This window comes from Ochotona princeps, chromosome 3 (genome assembly GCF_030435755.1).
Source record: "Ochotona princeps isolate mOchPri1 chromosome 3, mOchPri1.hap1, whole genome shotgun sequence".
NCBI lineage: Eukaryota > Metazoa > Chordata > Mammalia > Lagomorpha > Ochotonidae > Ochotona > Ochotona princeps.
In genome coordinates this window covers 24,439,039-24,464,184 of record NC_080834.1, presented here as the reverse complement: position 1 = coordinate 24,464,184, position 25,146 = coordinate 24,439,039, and the positions used below count along the sequence as shown (strand labels likewise).

The window sequence follows — 25,146 nt, the reverse complement described above, 5'->3', positions numbered from 1 at the left end:
AAAAAATCTATACCTGTTGGGATTGATTCATATCCTGAACATTGCCAGCCCCTTTAGGAGTTCCCCATTTCTGAGTACCCACCTTGACAAGTCCTGTAATTAAAGCAAACTTAAATAATACACTTTTAAAGGGTGTAGGGGTTGGTTTTCCTTCTCCTGCTTGTGACCCCCAACGGCTGTGAGTTTAAGCGAGTCACGCTGAGCTACGCAGGAGGCTGTCCACCCAGGCAGCGCTGGGGGAGGCGGGAAGGTGACAGGGAAGGCAGGAGGTCTTGGATGTCAACTGCCCCGGTGACCGGGGCCTGGAACGCCAGGGCGACCGTTACCGCTCGGTGGAGACAGGCTACCGAAAACCTCCAAGGAGGGAAGTGCGTTGGGGTGACACCTAAAATCGAGAAAGAAAATTATTCCCCGACTTCCACCTCTGAGAACGGAAGCCGCGCTAGCTCCAGCAGCAGGAGCAGCGGCAGCGGGCACGCCCAAGTTCAGGAGGATTCTCATTTTTCCCTGGGTCCTTGGCCGAGGGTCCAACCCCTGTCCCAGCTTTGCAGTAGGGGGAGAGGCTTTTAAAAATTTCCCTCTACTTTTTTTGCTTTCCTCGTGGAGGATAAAGAAAAATGTTTACAATTTGTGATAAGAAAAACAACAATAATAGTTGTAGCACAGGCTCAGTAAGAGTCCAACACGGAATAAATCCTCCACGCAAGTCTTCATCCTCCCCCCATTTTTTTTTTCTTTTTTGGGCGAGGTATCTGTTCCCCTCGGCCTCCCCGCTCCTTCCCCGCCCCCCGCCGCCCTCCCCGCAGCTCTCTTTCTCCGCCTCCTCGGCGATTGCCATCTGACAAGATCTCCAAATCAAAGTGATAAATCGCTCCAAACTTTTTTTGGCGGCGCTGAGATGTTGGAGGGGCGTCTAGCGCGCATGTGCGAAGGTGTCCAAACTGACAATGCTGGAGAGATAGCGAGCGTGGATTGAGAGAAAGGGAGAGAGAGAGAAAGGGGGAGAGTGAGGGAAAGACAGAAAGAGAGTGTGTGGAAGAAAGTGTGTGTGTGTGTGTGTGTGTGTGTGTGAGAGAGAGAGAGAGAGAGAGAGAGAGAGAGAGAGAGGAGGGGGGGGGAGAGAGAAGAGAGGCGAAGAGGGAGGGAGCGAGAGAGAGAAAAAGAAGGAAAAGATCCAAGAAAAAAAAAACCCAACCACACACCAGCGGCTGCAGGACTGGGCACAGCATGAGATCCAAAGGCAGGGCAAGGAAACTGGCCACAAGTAGGTGCAATATCCCTTTTCTATTGGCTTTTCCCCTCCTCTGCCATCTTGCATATCGGTCTCCAGCACTCCGGGAGGGAGCGCGGGCTGCCTCAGGCGCCGGGGCCCGGGTGGCGGAGCGGCGCAGCGGCCCCAGCAACCTGCCGCGTCCTGCTCGGCGCCCGCTCGCCCGCGCTCTCGCCCGCGCTCTGGGTGCCGGAGGAGCCCCGCGGCAGCCCTCAGCCCCGCGCAGCGACCCGCCGTGGCAGCCCCGCGGTGGGGTGGGGGCGGCCGAGGCGGGGGTGGGAGGAGGAGAGCGCGCGGGAGAGCGCGCGAAGGGGTGGGGGGGCAGAGGCGCGGCGTCTCCCCCTCCCCTCCCTTCCCCCCCAGGCGGGGGAGAGTCGCCTCTGGCCAACCAGCTAGTCCCGGGGGTGGGAGGGGGAGCGGGGCTGGGGGGCGGGCAGGGTCCGGGGAGCCCTCCCGAGCCTCGGGGCGTTCGCCGGCTGCGCTTCGGGCCGGGTGGCGGGCTGTGAGGGAGCCGCGGTGGCGGCGGGCGGCGCTCGGCCGAGTTGGGAAAAGTTGCGAGGCGGCGGCCGAAGTTGCGCGGGCGGCCGGGCGGGCTGCGCCGAGCCGCGGCTGCAGTAGTGGGCGCTGTGCGCCCGGCCATGGTGGCCGGCGTGTGCGGCGGGAGGACGCGGGCAGGGAGACAAAGCGGCGGGGTGGGGAGAGGGGGCCGCGGGGAGGGCCGAGTCGCAGGTTGGGGGGCACCCGCACAGGCCGAACTCCCGACTGCTCGGGCCCCGGGCAGGTGGGCAGCCAGGAGGGCCCGATCGCGCGCGTGGCGTGCGGGCAGCGGCGGGAGCCGCCGAGTCAGAGGACGGGCGGCAGGGCGCTCTCCGAGCCCCGCACCCCCGGGCTGGCCGAGCGACCCCTGGGGGGCGAGCAGCCCGCGCGCCGCCGGCTCCGGGAGGCCGTGCGCCCTGACCGCTCGCTCGGCGCAGCCGGAGGCCGGCCCAGGAACCCTCCCCGGCGCCCCCTGCCTGCCCAGCGCGCCGCAGCCCCGCTCACGCGAGACGAGGCCTTGGGGCTTTGAGGCCGGGGCCGCCGTGGGACCCCTATCCCCCACCCTTCCAGCCCAAGCAGCGGGTGGCCCGGCGTGGCCTGCCGAGCCACGGTGTCTGACACGGCGTGTTCCTCGGCGTTTTGTGTGGGCGACAAGGCTGGGCTTGTGCAAATGCTCCAACCCCGACTCTTGGGGCTCTCGCGGCGCCCAGCGCCGGAACAGCCGGGGCGCCCGGGGTGCGTCGGCTCGGGGGCTGGAGCCGCTGCTGGGAGGCCAGGCCGCCGCGGTTCTCCCGCCCTTGCACTGGCTGCAAGCACGAGTCTGTACTGGCTTTCCCGGCGGACCAGAGAAATGAGAGAGAGTGGGGCGGGGGGCTGCATTTCCTCAGCCAAGTCTCAGTCTCGCCCCCCTGCCTCTGCTGTTTAGGACCAAGTTGGGCAGGCGCTCTCCGCACCCCCGCCCTCCTAAGCCCTGCCTAGGTGGTGGCCGTCCCGGGCGAGCTCGGCGCGGCCGGGCTAGCTCTGACGTCCCGGAGCCCTTCCTCTCCGGCCCTTCGACACTTCCCAAGCACTCTCGCATTGTCGCGCGTGTTTCCTTCAGCTCGAGCCTCGGGGGTCCATCCAACTCTAGGACTCTTTGGGGTCACGCGCGCATCTGTTTTTCTCTTTTGGATCTTACTTATTTTACTTCGCGCCAGTGTCAAAATCGCACCAGTGGAACTGCAGCTGTTTTCCCGTTTGCTTTTAAATGATGCTCTTGTTTTAATTTTCCGCGGAACGGGACCTGGAGGGTTTGGGTTCCTACGGAAGGTTAGGAGTGTGTTGGGGGGACACGGAGAGCCTGTGTCCACCGTGCCCCTGTCAGGGTCTGGATGCCCCAGGCTCTGCGCCTCTCCTCGTGTCCGGGTCCCCAGCGAAGTAAAAGCAGAACGCAAAACCTGCGACTTTTCCTTGAACAACGTTTTCAGTGGTTGATGCCCGAGCCAGCTGTATGCTGCTGCATAATGGAAATTGTCCTGCAAGCATAGGCCACTGAACCACCTCGCTTCCTATCCGCTGATGCTTGTCCCGGGCCGCTGGGAGACTCCGGCGCTCGGCCGCGGTCTCAGAGTGCGTCCCAACTTTCACAAACTTTTCTTGCTGAGCTTCGGCTGTCCACTTGCTGGGCTCTGGCCGCTGCCGCTGTTCCCAGCCAGAAGCGCTGCTTTGTGTGATTTTTTTGTACCCCTGGCAAAATCTGGGTAATAAAGGAAATCGTGTGAAAACTACGGATTTTCGTATTTTGAATCGCTATTTCCTCCCCCTCCCCCTTGGTAGCCCGTGGCAGAGGTGGTTGGTGATCCCAGCGGTGCAGTTGGTAAACGAAAAAACTTCGTTGTGCTATGTGCCTGGCTTTCTAGCTCTTTCTGGGTTGAGAGGGATCCATGTGACCATCCTTTAAAAACCAGAACTACCAGTACCTTGGCAGAAGGAACATGACATGGAAATGAGTGTTTCTTGATCGATTGCTTGTTATTCTTCTGGTGATTTGGGGGGGGGTATTTATTTCGTGGCTGTTAAGTTGGTTTTAGCCAAGGTGCAGGCACTGGTGGATGGATTCTGTAGACCCACAGACTGAAAATGCCCCGCTTAGAGTGACGCCGAGAAGGAAGGCACGGGGAAGCCTCCAACTTGTTGGACTCCTTTTTGTACACAACCGATAAATTCCTTGTAAACCATTTGGGAAGACGGAAAATTTGTGCTGAAATGATGGAGGAAGGAAAAGCAAGAATATTTGCCTTTGCACTGCCTGAAGCCCCTAGGTTTTCTTTTCTCTCTTTAAGAAAACTAAAAGCCCAGGCGACTCAGGCAGCCAAGGGAGACTTCGCAGCCGCTTTCTTGGGCAGTACCTGGGCTGAGCCAGGAATGCCAGTTGCAGCTCTCCTGGTGGGTGAGAGAGAAGTGTGTGTGTTTGTGGGGGGGTCTCCCCAGTCTGTCCCCTTCACCCCTGTCTCCCTCAGAGAGGGAACCCGCAGAGCTTCAGGCAGTGAAGTGGACTCCCCTTAGCCAAGGCCTCCCCCCGCAAGTCTCATGCAGAGGCAAAGGGCTTTGCGAGGAGCGAGGAGCCAGCTCTTGCTACTTCTGCACTTGATCTTGAAGTAGGAGAGGTAGACATCGGTCTCCCGCCTTGAAACTCCTCGTTTTAGCTACGCAGCTGTTAAGATGCTAAGGGTTTAAGGCGTCTGCATACCAGTCCCCTCGGGTTTTCCATCTCCCAAAACACGCAGATCCAAGCAGAGGTCTGTGTTCAAATATACGGATATTTGTTTATTTCGGGCTGTTTTGGAGAAGAAAGACGGAGGCTGAGACCCCTTCTGGAAGGCACTTTATTTGCCATTACTTGCCCATTAACCCAGCTTAAGGCTTCTTTATTCATTTGGCACTTGGAGCTCACTCTTCATGCAGTATTTTGATGTGTTTCGCCAAAAAAAAAAAAAAAAAAAAAAAAGAAAAGAAAAAAAATCTGTTTAGGGGAAGGTAAATTACGCTTTTCATTCCCTCCTCTTCCCCAGCCACGTGGAAAAGGGTGGCTCATCAGCTGGGGGCGGGGAGGAGAGGGGGGAGTCTGTAAAAAACTGAGCCCACCCCCCTCCAGCCCCCCCTGCAGGGCCTTGGGGGCTGCAGAAATGGGTGAGGAGTGTGTGTGTGTGTGTGTGTGTGTGAGAGAGAGAGAGAGAGAGAGAGAGAAAGTCTGCCCCTGCTGCCCCAGCCCCAGCTCTCAGGCGCTCTCCACGGAGCCCTCTCACTGGTGTGCCTGCAGACCCGACCTCTGTGGACTGCAACTTGTAGGACGCTTCTAGAACAGCAGTTAGCATGTCGCTCGTTCCATGGGCATTTTGGGCTTCTTGCTGTTGATTTGAAGCGAAAACGTCTGTAAGCAGTTTCTCTTCACATATCTTACTTTTGAGGGGCTGCTTTGCTTTTTCAAATTCGAGGCCAGGTTATCTGAGGTCACAGTTGCATGACCCATGGGCAGGAAGGCCACAGCCGGGGACCCCCTGGCTCCCTTGTCTTCCTCCCGGAACAGGGTGGACCGCCAAGGAGAGTGGCAGGGCAGGACGGTTGCTGCCCTGAAGGAGGCCTGGCTGAGCACCCTGGCTTCCTCCAACTCCCTCCCTTTGCTTGGAGGGGGGCCATGAGGGGTGCCAGGTGGGCTTGTCACCTTGTGGCCACCTAGTCTCAGTGTCCGCAGTCGCTCATGGAGTCCCATTCCCAAAAGCCCAGCAAACCTCCCATCCAGCTACTTAAAACTGCCTGGTGCAGAGAAAGTGGCCCTAGATGGGTGCAGAAGTGGGCCTGGGGTTCCCATGCTGGGCGTCCCCCAGCCCAGGCTGCTCAGCCCTGGGCTCCTGTGTGTGTGTGTGTGTGTGTGTGTGTGTGCCCAACTTGCCCCCAGCTGGTGTGCTCTGACTGTGTAAACACAGGCACACACATGCTCACAAGCTCACAGGTCCTGGGTTCAGGAACTCTCTCCTGCAAGGGCAGGCCTCTTCCTGCCTAGGCCAGTGTTGAAGGGTCAAGGGGGACTGGCCCCAGGTAAGGGTGCTAGGTATGTGTTTGGAGGAGTGGTTAACCCTTCCTCAGCTGGAAGCTGCTGGCTAGGCATTTTCTAAAGTTGTCTCTGGGGGTCTGCTTTGCTTTCCTCCAAGAAGGCACAGAATGAGTCACTAGTTCCCTCTCTTCCTTCCCACTCCATCTGCCATGATCCTCATTCTAAAATTAGATTTTCCCCTTCCCTCTCGCCTGGCCTTCCAATGTACCGGGATTCGCAGGGAAATTGGCTGTGTGATGAGACCCAGCGTGAGGAAGAGGGGAGGCAGGGACAAGCAAGCAGGGGGAGGGGGCGGCTGTCCATTCCTGCTTTGCACAGATGGCTGTTAGCATCCCTACCCCACCCCGTGGGGTGAAAAAGTGTAATTCTTGTTAGTCACCTTTCCCTACATGCCATGCATGAAACTTCAGAAATGCATCTATACAGGGAAGAAACTATTTACAAAACTCTTTCAAGAAGTGTGACATACTGCTCTAGTTCAGCACTGAAAAGCTAAACACACTTACCCTCCTTTGGAGTTCCCTGGCTGGGGCAGCTTATTTGAGGGAGGTTCAGATATTGCTGTGGGTATAACTAATGGCTTCTACCTATTTAGCTCAAGTGGGAGGACAGAAAGGCCTGAATTCCTTGTCCAATGGGTCCCTCTGGAGACTACGTTCTGGCTCCTGGCCAGTTCTGTACAATGTCAACATTGAATATTTGAATTCCCAGACTCTATTTAACAAGTTTCTAAATAAATAAACTCACTGTGTGTCTGTGTTTAAAATTATTTCACCTCTCTCATAAAAGCTATAGCATCTTATTACATTGGCCTTGCAAGTTGATTTTTTTTTAAATAAGCAAACAAACAGAGCTGAAGGCATTTTAGTAGCCAGATTTCCACACATGTATACATATCGCAAAGTCATTCTCTCATGTGTGGCTGGGTGGGAGGACCGTGGGCTATTCGGTGTGGCCTTATAATGAATTGTATTAAAAAAAAAAAAAAAAAACTAAGACCAGAAAGTCAGTGAAATACTAATTACATTGAAAGGAAGGCTTGACTCCAACTTCAGGGCCTTTATATAGTTGATAATTTTGTGTGCTGGATCTCTCAGGAGCCAGAGAGCTTCATGGCTATGTCCTAGAGGGACATTTGTGGACAAACAAGAGGGGTAGGTACAGAACTCTGCCAGATGGAATTTTGTTTCTGGGCATTTCCCATCCCCACCCCTTCTCCCCCTGCTGTATATGTGTCTGTATCTACAATTTGGAAGGAGTAAATACATGGATGTTATCCTCATGTTTCACTTTGGTGAAAAAGTCTGTGTTTCCTGTGGTGTTATCAATTTCTCAACATTCTAACTTTTGTGTTTTTATGCAGATAAGAGCAGTTGTTCTAAGTACATATTTAATTTAAAAATAAGGCAAGTTCTAGTTCTGTTAAAAGTATGAACCCCATCTGGAATTAGAAAAGAAAGTGGAATTTACTCTCATTTATGTGTAGAAAGAGTATTATTAAAAAGAATGGGATTTGAAAGGGCACAAAGCAAAAACCCATAACATTTCACTGGTAATGTGGAGAGCACAAAGCAAAAAAAAAAAAAAAAAAAAAGAACAACTTATGCAAACCCTAAAATAGATTACAATGACCTCAGTCACTTTAATTTTCAAAAATAATAGCTATGATTAAAGTGTGGAGGGGGAGTGTTTTACTTGGAATCATACTCTTGCCTTATTGTAAAGATTGTTTTGAGGTTAAAGAACTGCTTCATTATAGATAAAAAATGCAGGTAAATTTTTAATTACATGCCTGACTCTTCAAAAGTGTTCATTCTTAAATTACTAATCTTTGATTTTTGGTATTGTTCTTACTCATTAGCAAACGTGTTTCAGCTTGTACATTCAGACATTCCTTTCCTACCAACTTCTGTAATAATTCTGAGGCAGGAGATTTTTGTTAATTCTTTTAGTAAACGCCTGCTGGGGGGGGTCAATGGCCTGTGACAGGAAGAGCAGGAGCTGCCTTAACTGTACTCAAGAACCTGCCTTGTTCAAATGACAAAGTCTTTGGAGGTAGCACTTGGCAGGCTTCGGGCATGGACAGGCTTATAAAATGAGTGTCAATGAAGTACTACTGTGATTAGGCATGGACAGAGCTCATTCCCTGCTCCAAATATGCACATCAGAATTTGAATGTGAATCTATGATCACTAATTAGTCAGTCATCTTCAAGTGCCTGAATGCCTCTGGTCCTCCATATCTCTACTTGTGAACTGGAAGTAATAATACTTCCCTCCTTGAGTTGCTGTTCAGGTTAATCCGGAAAATGTGTGCAAAGCAACTGAGTCACATGCAATCACTCAATAAATCTTAGTCACTTCCTCTCTGACTTTCTGATTTATCAGTTAAGTTTTTTGAAGAGGAAACATCCTTTTCTCTCTCCTGTTCTTTCTTTTCTTTTCTTTTCTTTTTTTTTTGGTAGACAGTTTTTGCATGTCTATGGTGGGCATTTTGTATGATTCTCAATAAATTATGCCTTCAGGATGAAGGGAAGTCATATCTAAAATTAACCTCATTGTAACTGTCTATACCAAGCCAGACAGGCAGCAAGTTAATCTATACACTTGAGAGTCTTTTTTTTTTTTTTAATGGAGGTGGGATGGAGAGGAGGGGGACATATCTAAATAGATGATTCAGATTTTAGCCTTCTTCCTAGATTTTGGCATTGTGGTAGCCACACAGCTGAATTTAGCTTTCCATACTCCCCACTTTTTAGATCCAGAATAAAAGCTTGGCTTTTCATGGAGTGAACTTGCCAGTTACTTCCCTCTCCTGGCCAAGGCACTGCTCTCTGAAAGCAGAGGATGCAGCACCCTCACAGAGCTCTTAAACTGAAGTGCCGCTGGGAAGTTACAGGTGTGCTATGTGAGTCAGGCAAGTGGGTGTAAGTACTAGGCCCTCTCCTGTTTTGTATTTAATTCCTTGGCATCCAGATTTTGTGTTCCAGAACAAGAGTGAGAGGTGGGGATACAGCAAACTCACAGCCCATGGTTTCTCTGAAGGTGGATGTCGCTGCTCAGCTCCAGCTCATTGCTGCCCTTTGGATGAGAGGGCCCAGAACTTTCTATGTGGTTTTTTTTTTCTGCTTTAAAATGTAGGCCCAACCAAACACCACTGAATGTAACACATATTTTGTTAGCTGATTTCTAAGGCCTCTTTATTCTTTAAAGTTGCAGTACTCTATAATATTCATGAGGTTTCCTGAATTTTATCTTGTGTTTTTAAGATCTGTATCTTCCTCCGCATCCCAAAGGTAATGTGTCTACGTGTGTGTGTGTGTGAGTGTTTTGATAGATGGAAGTGCTTATTACAGAATCTGATATCTGGCCATTTATCTGGAAAAAGAGTCGTTCATGGCCATGTTGTGTCTTTCTTTCCCTACATTCTGCCTCATCATTAATTGGCTTAAGAAAATAAACGGAACCATCCCCTTCTCTTGCAGCCACTGGCCAGCATTCTCTCCTTCTCTCTTACTTCTCACTCAAGCCAATTTGATTTGTGGGCTGGGGGTTGGCAATAAATCACTAGGAGGCAGTCGCCTAGTCAGTGGCAGAAGAATTCATTTGGCTGCTGTGGGTATGCAGAGAAGAGTTTGCTTCTGTCCCCCAGGAGGGGCCAGATGTCACCTCCTACACATCTGTCCACCTGGTTTTTCAAGCATGAACCTAAGCAATGGATACATTACCAGACAGGAGTGAATATTCTTATAAAGTTATATATATTCAGGGAGTATTTGAAAACAAACATGTCTTGCTTTGTTTATTATCACAAGTAATATTTCTAGTAGAGTTAATAGGTGAGTTACAGACAAAATTTTAAAAAAAGGTAAGTTATGATGATGTGATATTGATACAACTAAACCTGCACTGAATTTATAGTATCTAAATCAGTAATATAGTCAAAGGGTTTATCAATGAATGTTTGCCGCTCTCTTCTAACGTGCTTGAAAAGCATCAGTGCAATGTTTTTAGTGGAAGATTTTAAATATGACTAATCGTGCTTCTAAGTGTATTAATAGGCTTTCAGATATTTGATCCCCAATTTATCACTTGATGTTGATACCCGGATTCCTTGGTCTGGCTAAAGGGGGCCTACCTCTCTTGAGCCCAGGTTTTGAGTTAGATAGGATGGGTTTGAATATTGCTTCTACTTCTTATTACTAGCTGGGAATGAAGGCAAGCCACTTCATTTTCTGTGCCTCAACTTCTGTTCTCATGGACTGGAGACACCTCCCCAGTGTGAGGATTTGATCAATGATGCATTTAGAATGCCTTAAAATATGTATAAATTAAGAACACAACACATGTTCACGCTTCAGGCCTCCTTGTTTCCCTACTCAAGACTAACTTATTCAGCCTGACTTATTGGCTCATTCTGCTCCTCTCACTCTTTTACTAGCCTGCCTTTATGTATCCTCCTTGTGTCTTTGATCATGGTGCCATAGTCCGTAAATCTCTCCATGCTGTGCTTTGTCAAAGTCTAACAATTGCTTTAGGATAAGTTGTTCCTTCCTCATGAGCACTCCTTATTATGCCTAGAGACTTAGTCTCTCAATGTCATGTCATCCCAATAGCAGGGAATTTTCTTTTCCTAACATCATTTGGGCAATCCATGATACTTCCTTGTTTTTATGATCTGTATCTTATATTTTCTGTCCACACTGTGATACGCTGTAGTGCCCCCTTCTGTTTTGCACAGTGTCCAGTCCACTGTGCTGTGTCCTTGGCAGATACCAACACAGCTGGGTGTCGGTGGGTCAGATATGGGGGGTACTTCAGTGGACTGTGGATCCCTTCAGTTTCTTTGCCTGTAAAACGTGTGCAGTTAGGTAATGTCAGAACAGCACCCTGAGATATCTGACACTTTAATTGTATGCTAAATCCACAATTGGCCTGTTCTGACAGTGTGAAACCACCTGCAAAGCACATTTAGACGATAGAGTATTATTCCTAATTTTCACCAATGATGTTCCTAGTTTAGCTAACGCAGGTGTAAACCATGGCTCCTCACTGACATCACACATTGGTAGTGGTCTATGCTTGATCTTGAGCTCAGGACCAGATCTGCTTCTGGACAATGTCAATGGAGTAAAGGCAGAGATGGTGAGTCTGTGGGCTCAGGCTATTCCATGGGGATTTGGGGATATTCAGCTTACAACAGTCATCAGCAGCCAAGTTTCTACATGATTCCTAAGCTCCATGTAGACAGTATTAATATAGAGCACAGCAACAGGATTTTGTCGTATATTATAATGTGCATTTATGGTCAAAAAGTCAAACTATTGGCAGCTGGTATTGTAATGTGCTTTATGGGTTAAGTTATCCCTCTCCCTTAGATTTATCCTTTAAATTCAGGTGGACACATGACATGTCTCCCTCCCCCTTTCTACATCTCTTCCTTCATCCCCTTCTCACAAACCTGTCGTGCCCAAGGAGAAAACACGATTGGGCTGCAGATAACCATCCTCCAGTTGTGAGTGATTCTAAGGCTTCAGTGGCTGCTGGATGAGGACTCCCCTTCACCAAGACCAGCCCGGGGGAGGGGGGTGGGGGGACTTCTTGTTTTCAGGAATGCTCTTCAGTCAGTGGGAGGCCCTGGAAATGAGGGTAGGGGCTGACAAGCACAGCTATTCTACTCTAGCGTTCACAGTAGACTTCACCTGTGGCAGGGGCCATGAAATGAACTAGTAGTATAACAGTTTATGAGATGACCAAAGGAATGGAATTTGGATTCAGTTGGGTCATGATTTGTGAATTTTCGGGGGGTGGAGTTTCAGACCCCTGGGAGATTCTGATGAAAGGTTTGGGATATCTTTCCAGAAATTGCTTATATGCATAGGAATTTTCATTTAATTTCAGCAGTTCATAGACTTCTGAATTCCAGAGATAAAGTTTATTCACATATTCAGACTTGACTTACCCTAGAGTGTTTATTTTGTAACATCTTAGTGTTCTTATCAAAATTTGTCATTATGTTAGAAGCGTGTACTTTTCTGATCACAAAACTTTTGCACAATAAAAAATGAAACATCAGAATGTATCCTACAGAAAATGAAAGTTCTTTTCTTTCTCTTGTTAAGCTCTATTTGCAGATGAGCACAATTCATCCTTTAATTATAAGCTCTTGCGGCTTTCTACCCCATATATACCAGGGTACTTCAAACTGTTTGTAGAAAATGAAATTAAAAGATGTATTTATTTTGGTGCAAAAAAAAAAAAAGGAAATCCAAGATGTTCATGCAAATATGTGTACTAGGAAGAAGCTGTGCATGGATTTCACGTGATTTTCATCAAAATAAACTTGTCTTTCAGTTCAGTTTCTCCACATTTTGAAATAATTAGCACATTCATGCTTATTGAGTTATAATGCTTTAGAGAAACTTTCTAATTTACTTCAGACATCTTTCTCTTGCCACTGCTTATAAATTTAGCCTATTCTTTTTTAAAGGTAGCAGATCTCCCATTGTTTGGATAGAACACGTTTTTCCATTGAGCCCATCCCCTATGGATCACATTTGAGCAGGACAGAAAAGCTCTCCAAAGCAGGACTCTAAGGGAAAATGAAAGTGAAGTCTACAATTAAAGGAAGCTCACAGTTCAGGGCGAAGTGTGCTGGCCCCTGAGCTGTGGGGCAGCAGGGCTCTCAGGAGGTCCCAGCGGGGTGCCTGGGCCTGTCAGGATAGATCAGATTTCCAGGCATCTCTCCAGCTGGAGGGGCCGAGGTTCAAGCCCAGAGCGAAGATCTGTGTAAGAGCCACTGAGATCTGTGCTAGTTCAAGCTTCCTGGGCTCTTCTGAACCTGAAAATGGCCTTGTTGCCATTTCCTTCTGATACTTTGAACAGGCTGTAGCTAAAACCAACCCCGATAGCCCCAACTGGAGAAGAATAAGTAAGTTGTAAATATTTCAGTCTCAAGTCTCTTCCTTCCTCCTTCTCCTTTTTCTCCTCCTCCTTTTCTTTCAAGAAGAGTTCCTTGTTGTGTGGTGCATTACTGTCATCCTCCCTATAATGTACATACCTTAAGCCAAATGATGCAACTAGATGAATGTAGAAGTTTATCTGAAGTGAAGCAAAATGTTACTGATGTTCTTAAAAAAAACCCACATAATATCTAATGCAGGAATTGGAAAGCCAATTTTTAAAGGAAAATGTTTCTAGCTGGGTAACCAGACTATGGGAAAATTTTTATAATGGAAACCATCTCCTACTTTTAACTATAGCATAAAAATATGACAGTATAAAGTTACACAGTAAAGCCCATCAGATGCAAAATTCCAGTTTTTGATTATAACTTATAAACCAAGATAGAGAGATTTCTGAAAAGTGGTTTTCTTTGGCAATGATGTCGTTGATTAAATATAAAAATTTCAGAAAAAAAATTAGTTCAGTCCATTCCTTTACACAGAAGATTACAAGAATGAGGTAGCTGGATTTTGGTTCTACTGGGGAACTACTTTGCTTATTGGATTATATTAGACTAGAAACATACTGAACATTTTAGACTATATTTGAAAAGGTAATGTTCAAGGAATGAAAATTTAATCATATAAATATTTTAGAAATTAATTTACCTAATTTACCTTGTAATCTTGATTCCTTATAGTATAATATTTGTCTTAAGTTCACATTTTTTTCCTGTGGATGCATAAAGGTTGTTCTATGGGGCCATTACTCTATTCAATGTTATTCGAAGTACACTTTAAGTTAAATTGAGTCAGCAAATGACTATTGAATGCTTAATAATATGTAAGGCAGGACAAACAAAATCATAAATAGCCAGTCTCCTGAATATAGTGGACCTCATCATTTAACAGACATTTATAATACTTTACTAATGGAAACAAAGACCATCATGTACCTGTGACTGGTTGTCAATGACTGTAAGTTGTTCTTGGAGTTTGAAATGCTGAATCCTATGCCTACATCCCCAAATATTTGTTCTCCAGATTTTTTGTTAACCTTATGAAGTCACACACCAACATGTGTCAGTGCTATTCTGTGCATTTAGGATCTTCCACCTGCAAATAATACCACACTTCATTTCTTTTAATACCTGTCAGATGTGGAGGTCATTGCTGCCGCTCTAAATTATCTGTATGCTATTGCTGCTATGGTTCTCATTCAAGATACTTGGAAACAGGGGAGTGTCCGTTTATCCTGGTGTGTGAAACACCCTTGTCCCACACTGGAGCACCTAGGGTTGATGCCTGGGCCTATTCCTCATTGCAGCTTCCTTCTAATGCACACTCTGGAGGCGGCATTGATGGCAGCCTGGATCGAGAGCCTGGCTTCAGGCTTAGGCGTGGCACAGCCCTGGCCATTGCAGGCATTGGGAGTGAATCAGCAGACAGAGCTATTGATATTGTCTCTATCTCCCTCAAAAGAAATACTTGAAAACAAAACCAAGGGGTCAGTGTTGTGTTGCAGCAGGTTAAGGTGCTACCTGTGATGCCAGCATCCCCATGGAGATACTGGTTTGAATCCCAGCTGTTCCACTTCCAGTCCCGCTGTCTGCTAATGGACCTGGGAAAGCAGTAGAGGATAGCCTAAGTACCTCAGCCCCTGAACCCATGTGAAAGACCTGGATGAAGCTCCTGGCTTCAGCCTGGCCTACCCCTCAACATTGTTACCATTTGAGGATGGAAGATTTCTCTCTCACCCTCCTCTCTATTTCTCCTTCTCTTTCTGTAACTTTCCTTTTCAAATGACAAATAAATCTTTTTTTTTGTAAGAGCCCTTCATATCACCCATCCATTCACTCAATAGGTGTTTATTGCATGTTTATAACTGTAGATCAAGGGAAAGCACCAGCAAGCAGCACGGACAAGGCTGTTGCCCATGCGGAGTTCACGTTCTGGAGGAGACCAGGGTATAGGATTGTATACTGCAAGATTTTTTTGTATGTATGAAGGGAAAAAAAGCAGAATCACTTCCTAGACAGCCCGAAATGACCGTATTGTGGAAGATCAATTGAACATTGAAGATACTTTGAGAAGACGGCGCGTGAGCAGAGAGCTAAGTGAAGAGAACGTTTATTAACTGTTTGGAGTGACACACATCCCCGGAGCTTGGAGAATGGCAGGAATAGCCACCTGCCTAATTTTTTTATCTTTGGACAGAAGCAGATAATGGACAAAGGTTATGAACAGCATTTATTTCAGTTGTGTCAAGTACATTTTTGAATATCATATCTACAATGGACTGACTCCAAAACTTAGGAATCAGGATAAAGATGCTTGTGTCTTCTTTTATAGATAGCTGTAGGAAGTGGGACTTCTGTGCTTGGTCTATAAACATTGGGTTAGTGGCAGCAACAGAAGAAGATATTAAATTTTTAGGCCTGTAATTCAGTCCAGTTAAACAAATATTTATTGAATATGCATCAAACAATCCAAGCCACAAAGAGAGATAAAGTATGTTTCCTGCCCTGGAGGACCTTCTAGTTTAGTGGGAAAGACAGGCTTGTGACCAGATGCCATTAGTCTAGTACAGTAGGAGCAAGACTTCACTCACTGAACTGCAGTGATATGAGCAGTGGTCTGTCACAGGTGGCATGCTCTCTTTTCACATCTGGGCTTAAAAAAAAAATTTAAGTTATGCTCTCCCTAAACAGAAAAGAGTGTATGATTCAAATTTGAGGCTAAAAGTTTGCATGTGTTTAATAATGTGCTTTCAGACACGTTTCTAAATGCATCTTCTGAGATTTCCATTGTCTAATACAAAGGCAATTTGTGCATTAAATGGACAAGTGTTTTCTGAAAAGTCTGTCCATAACATTAGTTTATTGTTAGGGAAATGCTGGTTGTAACAGCGGAGTAAGATAACAGGTGTATTCCCCACAGCCTTGAGTCCTCAGATAGGCAAACTATTCTTCTGTCCTCACCAGTTTAGTTTGTTGTATTTCCTGCATAGTTAGAATAAGCTTCCCCATCACAGTTCAAGAAGTTCTTTCTGGAGGTCACAAAAATTTCCCCTACTCTCTTGCTGCTTTGTGCACTATTGGAGAGTAAACATCTGATCAAAATGATCAAAGTGAAGTTTCCATGACGTAAAAAGGCACATCACATTTTAGGTTTGATTTTTATCCAGTAGGAGACTCCTAAACACACATGAACCTGAGTGGCTTGCCTCTCAGGCTGACACGTTATTTTCTCGTTTGCAAAACAGAAGCAAGCTAAAAAAAGGAAAAAAAAAAAAAAAAAGGCACTGCCTGCCATCTCTCCCAATTCTATGCCAGCCTTCCTGCTAAGCTATGTGTATGCATCCAGGCCAACGTTCCAGCAGCTTGGCTTGGCCCAAAAATCAGTGTATCCAACATCATTACTCCTGGGCACAGTCTGAAAGCTTGAGCACAACTCCTCATTTGGCTAAGCCCTAATGATCTTTTCGCTGTTTCGCTACTAAAACACCAGATAGGTGTTGTTTCACCCATGAAGCAGCATCGCAGCTTTGCCTCTATGATCTAGAAGTACTGCATAGATGGATTGGGAATGTCAAGGTTAAAAGCATTGTTTGTCTAGAGTGTTCACAGGGCTTCATTCTACTTATACCAGATGTCCATTCCTGACCTTGAGTGATGGTCAACTCCACCATGAAGAAAAAACAATATCCTGATAGCTAATATAATCCAATGAGCTTCATCACTGTCAACATTCCAGGCAGGTCTTTGATGAGGGCCAGAACTGGCAGACTGCTTCTAGGATGTATGGAATGCATGGCCATTTGTTTCTTTCTGCTGCTGTCAGAATAATTTGTCTGAATGCCGTAATCTTTCTTTATGTAGGCTTGACACTCACTAAACACACACGAGAATGCTTTGGACCCTCACCACCTTGAAGGTAGACCCTGACTGTTTTCTTGGATGTCTTCTTCTTAAAACTTCAGTCTGTTTGGGTCCTGTTTTCTGGCTGATGATGCTGGCTATGCAGACAGGACCTTACGGTTTTCCACTTATCAAGGCCAACATGCTGTTGATTGGAAGGCTACAAAGCTTCTGAGCCTCAGGTGTAAGACAGGGATGAGGCTTGGGCACTTGCTGCTGCTTGGGTTGCCTGAATCTCATGTCACAGGGCCTTGATTGGAGTCCCAGCTCTACTCCTAATTCAAATATTCTGCTAAAGCTTACCATAGGAAACAGCAGGTGATGGTTCAAGTATCCGAGCCCCTGTCACCCATGTGGGAGATCTGTGTTGAGTTTTCAACTCCTGGCTCTGGCCTGGCCAGACCTTCTGTTTTGCAGTCATTTGGGCAGTGGGCCAGCAGATAGGAGCTCTCTTTTCCTTTGAAAATAAGTAAAGCAAATAAATAAACCAAAACAAAATAAGAGAAATAATAACTACTTCTGTTTTGGCTCTTTTAAGAATAGTAATGATAAAATAAGATGACATAAATGTTGGTTTTAAAAAAAAAGATTTATTTTTAAAATTTCTACTTGAAAAGCAGATATACAGAGGGAAGGTGAGACAGAAAGAGGGGCATTTTCCATCTGCTCGTTTTCTTCCCAGCTGGCTGCAATGGCCAGAGCTGGGCTGGTCTGCCAGGTCTCCCATGTGGGTGCAGCTGCCGAAAGACTTTACCATCCTCCACTGCTTTCCCGGGCTATGAGCAGGAAGCTGGATCAGAAGTGGAGCGACCAGGACTAGAACTGGTGGTAGCTTAGTTTGCTATGCTATGGAGCTCTATTTGTCAGTTTTTATTAGCTGTGAAAAGCTGTTTAAATTTAACAGCTTATAAATCCTAGAAATTGAAAGTATGGGCTCTAGGGGGCACATTATTTAGGTTAAAGTCTTGGCTCTGCTACTACTTAGCTGTGTAAGTCTCTTAGCCTTGCTGTGCCTCAGTTTCTTCATCTTTAAAATGGAGATAACTTACAAGTACTAATGACAATCAAGATTATCGAGTGTTTGGGTATTAGTGCTGCTAATCTTCATGAGGCTGTTACATTGTATAAGTACCTCAGAGCTCATAAAAGTAATACCATTTTTTATTTTTCATTTTTAAAATTTTGAATTTTATGTTACAGTTCTATAGCGTCTGGGATTTCCCGACCCCCTCTCCAAATTCCCACCCCCTGACTGACTTTCTCATATTATTACAATAGTATGGTCCTTCATAAGCGGTCACAAGTTCATCAGTCTGCTATTTAAATAAAACTATTTTTTAAATAGGAGATACCTCTAGATAATTAAAAGATCTTACTACACATTTCTTGGTGAAAAGGAATTTTGCTGCGATCGCCCTGTGCAGCCTTTCCATCACAGGGACTCATCTTCTCTTTGCCCTGTCTTGCTGGAGTTATCTGCAATCACATTATGCTTTCGGTTTTATCTAGGGAGCTCTCCACATCTTCATTGAATGAATGACTTGGCGCTACTTCATTACTTCATTTCCTGAAATCACAAGCTAATTATACCTTATGATTTACAGTGGATGGTGCTGGATTCAGGTTTCCATTTTCTCAACAGTGTTCTGTGACTGTAAATTTGCCCAGGCTCACCAACTTGTTTTTGAGGCAAAGAAAGAAAACCACAACTTACAGAAGCTTTCTTCTTTCTCGTACATCTGAATCCAAGTTCTATTTCTTCATCCTCTTGGGTCCTGCAACAAAGTATTTGATCTAATACATCACTGAATAATCTTTGAGATTACCAAGGAGAGGACTTAATGTGTTCTCAGAACTAGTCCTTTTTGAGATTTTATTTTAGGGGAGAGAGCTGTGGACAAATTAAAATATCTTCCAATGTGGCTACGTGGAATTACTTGGACAGCTGAAAAATACAGTCTACCCTCCAAACAATTAAATCAGAATCTCTAGGGGGCTGAGGTGCAGGCCATGAGAACAGTGGGAGTCTTGGACATGGAAACTGGGAAGAAGAAAGTCGTTTCCATGAAAGAATAGAGACACACAGGGCAGCGCCAAATGCATCCGTTGCGGGGTTCCTCAAGGTTATACACGTTCTGACATATGGCTTCATTCTGGCTTTACAGGTGTAGGTTGTGTTTGCCTCTAGATACATGAACTTGTTTTGTGCCAGGTGCAGCAGCGCTAGGTGTGAGATTTGCAGCTGCAAAAGACCGTTGGCCGGGAGACTTCACCCCAAGGCATGGATGGTCTTCAGAGAGTCCAGGAACTCTGGACAGCTGTTTTGTCCAGTTTTCAATCTGGTGGCTGTTTCTAAGGACACAACTATGTTTTCAGATGAAACGACAACAACAAAGACAACCCTAAACAAAAACAGAGTCAGCAGCTGCTTTGTGAGAGCACTTTAATATTGCCAGCTGCTTTTGTCTTTTGGTTTTTCTAGAATCCCAGACACGAATGTTTCTGCCAACCTCCCCACATGATGGGGGTGCTGGGAATTCAAGCAAAGGTATGTAGGGAAACCAGAAAGTGAATTGTGAAAGCAGTAGCTGTTTGCACGTGGAAGTGTTACAAAGCAGGAGAGTACGTTTGCAGGCAGAGACTGGGCTGTACTTCAGGGAGTTTGAATGCTGAGTGTGAGCAGCCCTTATGCCTGTATGGTTGTAATCAACGCTATCTGATGCTCACTTTGATATACACGAGAACTTAAAAAATAAACTCCCAGGTTGCTGTTGGATCGCTTAGGTATGTTCAGTTACACCTGAGTGTACATTTGATTAAGGTTTCTGAGGATTCTGGAAGTTCAGTTGCATTGAGGAGGGTGAACAGACATTGGTGTGTGCTTGTGGCCAAAGAGGGTGGCTTTATTTAAGGCGAGGATTAAGCCAGGAGAAAAGCACGAGAGTGTATTTATAAAATGTGGGCTTGTGTATATCTTTGGATACTTAAGGGGCTCTCATGAAGTTTCAGTTTTAGCTGTTTATTTCAAAATTATTAACTGATTTGCACAAATCCTCTGAGGAATTTCTTTTGGATTCTACAGTTTACTTAACTGATGCTTAAGCTAATGGCCCTTTTTTTTTCCTTCCAAATGATCATTTACGCATTACAATTTTCTTTTTTAGTTTTCTTTGAGCCAGGTGTAAAGGGATAAAGTGGTTTAATTGTTTAAAGAGAGATTAAAGTCATGTTTTATAAAAGCCTTGAATTTTTTTATTATAATGCCAATGTAAAATGAATATAAAATATAAAATGACAAGAAGTGAAAGTATAATTTTCTAGTTTCAGGAGTGGGAGGCTCTAGAATCATACTTTTATTTTATTTTATTTTATTTTTGGCCATAATCTGTGTTTTAAGAGCGTGGAAAACTACAGTGCAAGAGAGTTTTGTAACCTGCTGCATGGTGAGCTAGAGAAAATAGAATGATTCTTTTCTACAACTGAGGCCTGAAATAAGGCACTTGGGGAGACTTATTCCAGGCTGCTCACGTGAGCGTGGTGCAGCTGGGGAGAGAATCCTGCCCTGCCTCTGTTTTGGCTCCTAGAGTGTCACCTCTCGGCTCTGTCAGAGGAGGTTTCATAATTTAGGAGGTCCATATATCTAATTGAGAAGCATTATTTTTCATTATTTAAAATTATTCACTTCCTTTTCACATTTCCCTTCCCACCTCACACCCCTCCCCCCCAATGGAGCCCATAAAATACCAGTGGAATTTTAAAAGAGAAAGTTGTATTCTAAAGGGATAGGCCCAGCATCACAACTCACAGGCCTAAGGCCATGCCAGTACCAGATAGCTGTTTTCTTTCGCAATTGCTATCTGTTTTTTAGGGAGGCAGAGGAGGTAAGGGGTGGGGGCTTTTCCTGGTCTGTTGGTTCACTCCTCCGATGCCTGCAAAGCTGGGTCTCCCATGTGGGTGGCAGAAACTGTCTCAGTTGAGTCATCCCCTGCTCTTCATGGATTTGCCTTTATGGGCAGCTGCGGTCAGAAGCCAGAACTGGCTTTTAAACCCTGGTACTGTGATAGGGACGTAGGCGTCTTAACCACTGGGATAAATACCCACCCTTGGTAAACGTTTTTTGACGTTTCCACCTGATGGAGGATTTTGAATGATTTTCTCCATAGTTGTATGAGTGAAGTTTCTGTTTTAAGAGTAAGCAGAAGGAAATGGTAGTAATAACAACATTGGTTTCTGCCCATTCACACTTTTCTGATTATGAGAATGGTGAGATGGGAGGCAGGACAGCAGAAGCAAGGATGTGGGAGAAAAACGTGTTGTAGGAGGGAGGATGTGTAAGGTGAAGCAAAGGTTATGTAGTTATTGGAATATTTGTTTAGAAAACATAATACTAGTTCAATATTCAAATGTCTGTATTTGGGGATTCACATATTTCCATTCAGTTTTGCAAAAGCAAATTGATGACTCATATAATTTAATTAGATTCTAGCTTCATAAATATGCAGTGGTATTTGAATGAAGAGTTGAGTTATAAACCTTCCTATGAATAAACGGTCATTTGCTTTGCTTCAGAGTTGGTGGCAGACACTTCTATCTTGGCTTAAGTGAATCAACGATAATTTAAAAAATTACAATTATGGGGTCCAGCACAATAGCCTAGTGAGTAAAGTCCTTGACTTTCATGTGCCAGCATCTTATATGGGTTCTGGTTCATATCCTTGTTGTTCTACTTCCCACCCAGCTCCCTGTTTGTAGCCTGGGAAAGCAGTAGAGCATGGTCCAAAGCCTTGGACCCTATACCTGCATGGGAGACCTGGGGGAGGCTCCTGACTTCTGGGTCCGGATTGGTTCAGCTCTGGCCGTTGCAGCCGCTTGAGGAGTGAATCATTGGACAGACGATCTTCCTCTCTCTCTCCCCTTTTCTCTGTATATCTGACTTTTTAATAAAAATAAATAGATCTTTAAAAAATTTACAAGGATGGCTATGTTTGATTGACTGGTTACAGGAATAATTTGGAGATATTTTATGCCTCCTTCCGCTGTCTTGCAGTTTGTAATTCCAGATCTTTCTTGAAGCATGTCTTCTATAAATAGCTTTGAAAGACTCTTAGGTTTTTGTGTACTGTGTGGCTTTTCCTGGGTCTTCCCTGCCCATTGGAGGTGGGTCAGCGGGAGCTGCATTTCTCCCCCCGCAGCCGCCATCCGCAGCATCCCGAATTCTCTTTCAGCCAGTCCATTAGGTTCTTCACTGAAATGAAATATAGGATTAATAAATAGGAAGGCCCTTGCTTGTGATTGATAACTACTCTTAGAAACACTGTCATTTGCAATTCATTAAATGCCTTATTTGCCATTTATATTTACTGAAAATTGATACTCTATGTATTAGTTCTTTCTCGGTGACAGATCACTGGTAAATGTATAATTAAAAGAGAGCTTAATTCCAATTTGTCTTCATTTCTCCTTGAAGTAATTTTACAGCTGTTGCATGGACTGTCTTCATGCTGCTGATTCCCCTTTGCCAGGGCTCAGTCATTGTCTCTTATTCATCATGTTGTTGCAGGTCCAAATTCAGATCCAGTTCTATCCCTGGCTGTGGGACTTTGGACAAAAAGCTAGCATCCCAAAGCCTCAGTTTTATCACCTCTGTAGTGGGAATGAAAACGTTGATTTCACAGAATTGGCATGAGGTTTAAGTAACATGACACGCTGAACTGAGAAGTGGTCTCCTGGCTGGGACTCGCTTCATCAGCATGGTCCTCCAGCAACTTTGGATGCAATGCTTGGAATGATGGCCCATCTGCAGGAGTTGGGGACTGATTTGTGGGGTAGGTGGAAGGCTGGCAAACATGATAGACATGCAGAGAAGCCTGCAGTGACCAAAGCCAACTCTGCCATTGCACAGGAGCTGAGCCATGGAGCCAACCTTATCAGTAAGGGGCTGGCTCTACAGGGTTAAAGTCACACAGAAGTGCCGACTCACCCAGAGCTGCACCCTGAGCAAACACAGAGCAGTCAGGACACTGATTAATTTGCTTTCCCCCCACCTTGTCCTGAGATAACTCTAGGGGCTTTCTTCTTCTCCTTCCCCTCCCCTTCAGTCTTCAGCGCTCGGCTTCTGACACCTCTGTCTTGCTCTGGTATGGAGTTGTCAGCAAGTTAAACTTTCTTGCTCACAGAAAATTTTCAGTTTTGGCCACCATCCTATTTCCCTTAACTCCAATCTTAGGGTAACTGTTAACTTTCCAGCCACTTCCCCCAGCTTCCTCTTCCTGCCCGCAGAGACCTACCAGAGAACGTCACTGCTAGGGCGTCAGGTGGTTGGCTGTGGATTTCCAGGTCGCTGTGGGAGACAGTGCACTGAGTTCTACGCCCTCTCCACAGCGCGGACCCGTGGCCTGAGGGAGTGTGCTATATGCCTTGGCAGGAGGGAGGTGTGGGCCTAGCGACTCTGAGACCTTGGTGTCTCCTCCAACTTAGTAAGACAGAGACACTGTCTTCGTAGGGGGGTTGCAATGTCTCCAAGGAAATGTGCATGCTATGCCTTGCACTTTGAGCCCCTCAGTAAAGTCTTTCTCTTCAAGCCTATCTCTTCTATAAAGCTGCAACCACCCCTACAGACTAGAGGCTGGTTTCAAATAGTAGAATCTTGCACATAGTAGGACATAGTCCTGTAGGTAGCATTCTCAGATTCCATTAAAGCATCCGATTTTTGTTTCTGCCTCCTACCTATTAGCCTGTTAGTGATAATCATCAAAATTTTAGAAAAGTAAAAGATAATATTTTGAAGTAGATTTGTCCAATAATTATTCATTGACATTCTGATTTCTTTTCATCTTGAATGAGATTTTTTTCAGATTATGGCCTGTGGGCTTTTATTTGCTTCTCTATAGGTAATTTAGGGCTATCACCTTTAGGTACTGTGGCAAACTTTTACTGCTTGAGTAAAATACTTGAATAACTTTTTGAATTAAAATTTTAGACCAAATATTTGAATGGTATTTAAATTAAATATGTACTGTCTCCCCTGGGGGAGATTATGCTTCCCTCACTGTGACTGGCTGGGACCCCAGGTTTTCTTTGACCAATACATGTGACAGACGTTTTTACAACTCCACATGTACTTTACTTGTCATTTTCCTATGTCAGGAGAGCAAGACTGTCCCAGCTGGAAGATATTACAGCAGCATAAGTCCAGGACAAAGATGGAGGTGAGGCATAATTGAGCCAGAGTGGAATGTATTGCATAGAAATAAATAAATACCTATATATAAATTTACAAATCACTGGCATTTTTGGATTAATTATTCCTGTAGCATAATAGCGTCTTCTGATTGATGTAGATATAAATACTTACAAATTTTGACTCTTGCTTTATTGATGTGTCAGTTACACATCCTATATTAATACATGGAGTTCCTTAAACTCTGAATTAGTTTAACTTTGCAGGGATTAGAGGGGTAGGTGTTGTGGTATAGTGGGTTAAGCCACTGCTTCAGATGCCAATATTGTATATCTGAGTGCCTAGGATTGAGTACCACCTTCATTTCCAATCCATCTTTGTGCCAATGCACTTGGAAGGCAGCAGAAGGTAGCCCAAGCACTTGGGTTCCTGCCATACAGGTGAGCAATCTGTCTGGAACCCTGCCTCTTGGCTATGGCCTGACACAGCCCTGCCTATTGCTGACATTTGGGTATTAACCAGGGAATGGAAGATCTTTCTTCCTCTTTTCCTCATTATCTTCCTGTCTCCTTTCTTACTCTGCCTTTCAGGTCAATAAATAAATAAATAAATAGACAGATAAATAAGTACGTCTTTGAAAGTCACTGCAAAAAGAGAGCTTTCAGGAAGGACATCCCCACTTTATTAGTTTAGTTTGGGATGACAACGTGACTTCTGCTGCCACTTTAGTGAGCATAGTCACAAGGCCAAGAGAAAGAAAAAATGTGAGAAGACATTTTGGCTGAGTGTCTGCTTCCCAGCATGCACTCCACACTGTGGAAGGGAGCACAGATCTTTGGTGGTCTGCTAGCCAACTCCACGACAGATGTTAATCCCACCCACACAGCACAAAGGAGGAGGCATGGAGTGAATATTGGGAAGGCAATTAACCATGTCAACCACACCGGGAAAGCTGGTCTTGATGTCAGGCAGGCGCTGATTTGTGCTGAAGCAGATGTGTGAGCCCTCTGTGGCCTCTTGGACTGACTGACATGATCCAAAGTCTGTCTGTGACTGGGAAAGAGTTTGAGAAGACTGTAAATACATGATTACTTGTAGGATGTCAAGTTTCACTCTCTGGAGGAACAGGGCAGGATGAGGGCTCAGGTGGGTTGTGAGGTCAGATGAGCTTTCTCAGGGTACGGATGCTTGGTTTCAGAGGCAGAT

General features: G+C 45.5%; 1 protein-coding gene across 7 annotated transcripts in view; it reads left to right on the top strand.

Moving 5' to 3' along the window:
- The first annotated feature begins 798 nt into the window (after positions 1–798).
- MECOM (MDS1 and EVI1 complex locus) overlaps positions 799–25,146 on the top strand; it is a 541,661-nt gene continuing 517,313 nt past the window's right edge. For 5 of the 7 annotated variants that reach the window (XM_036494940.2, XM_058661509.1, XM_058661515.1 and 2 more), the window contains exon 1: positions 1,113–1,264. In XM_036494940.2, the coding sequence (XP_036350833.2) occupies positions 1,228–1,264 (37 nt within the window). In that variant the 5' untranslated portion in view covers positions 1,113–1,227. Of the gene's footprint in view, positions 1,265–25,146 lie in introns of all 7 variants that reach the window. The other 2 variants (XM_036494942.2, XM_036494941.2) reach the window with 1 other exon arrangement.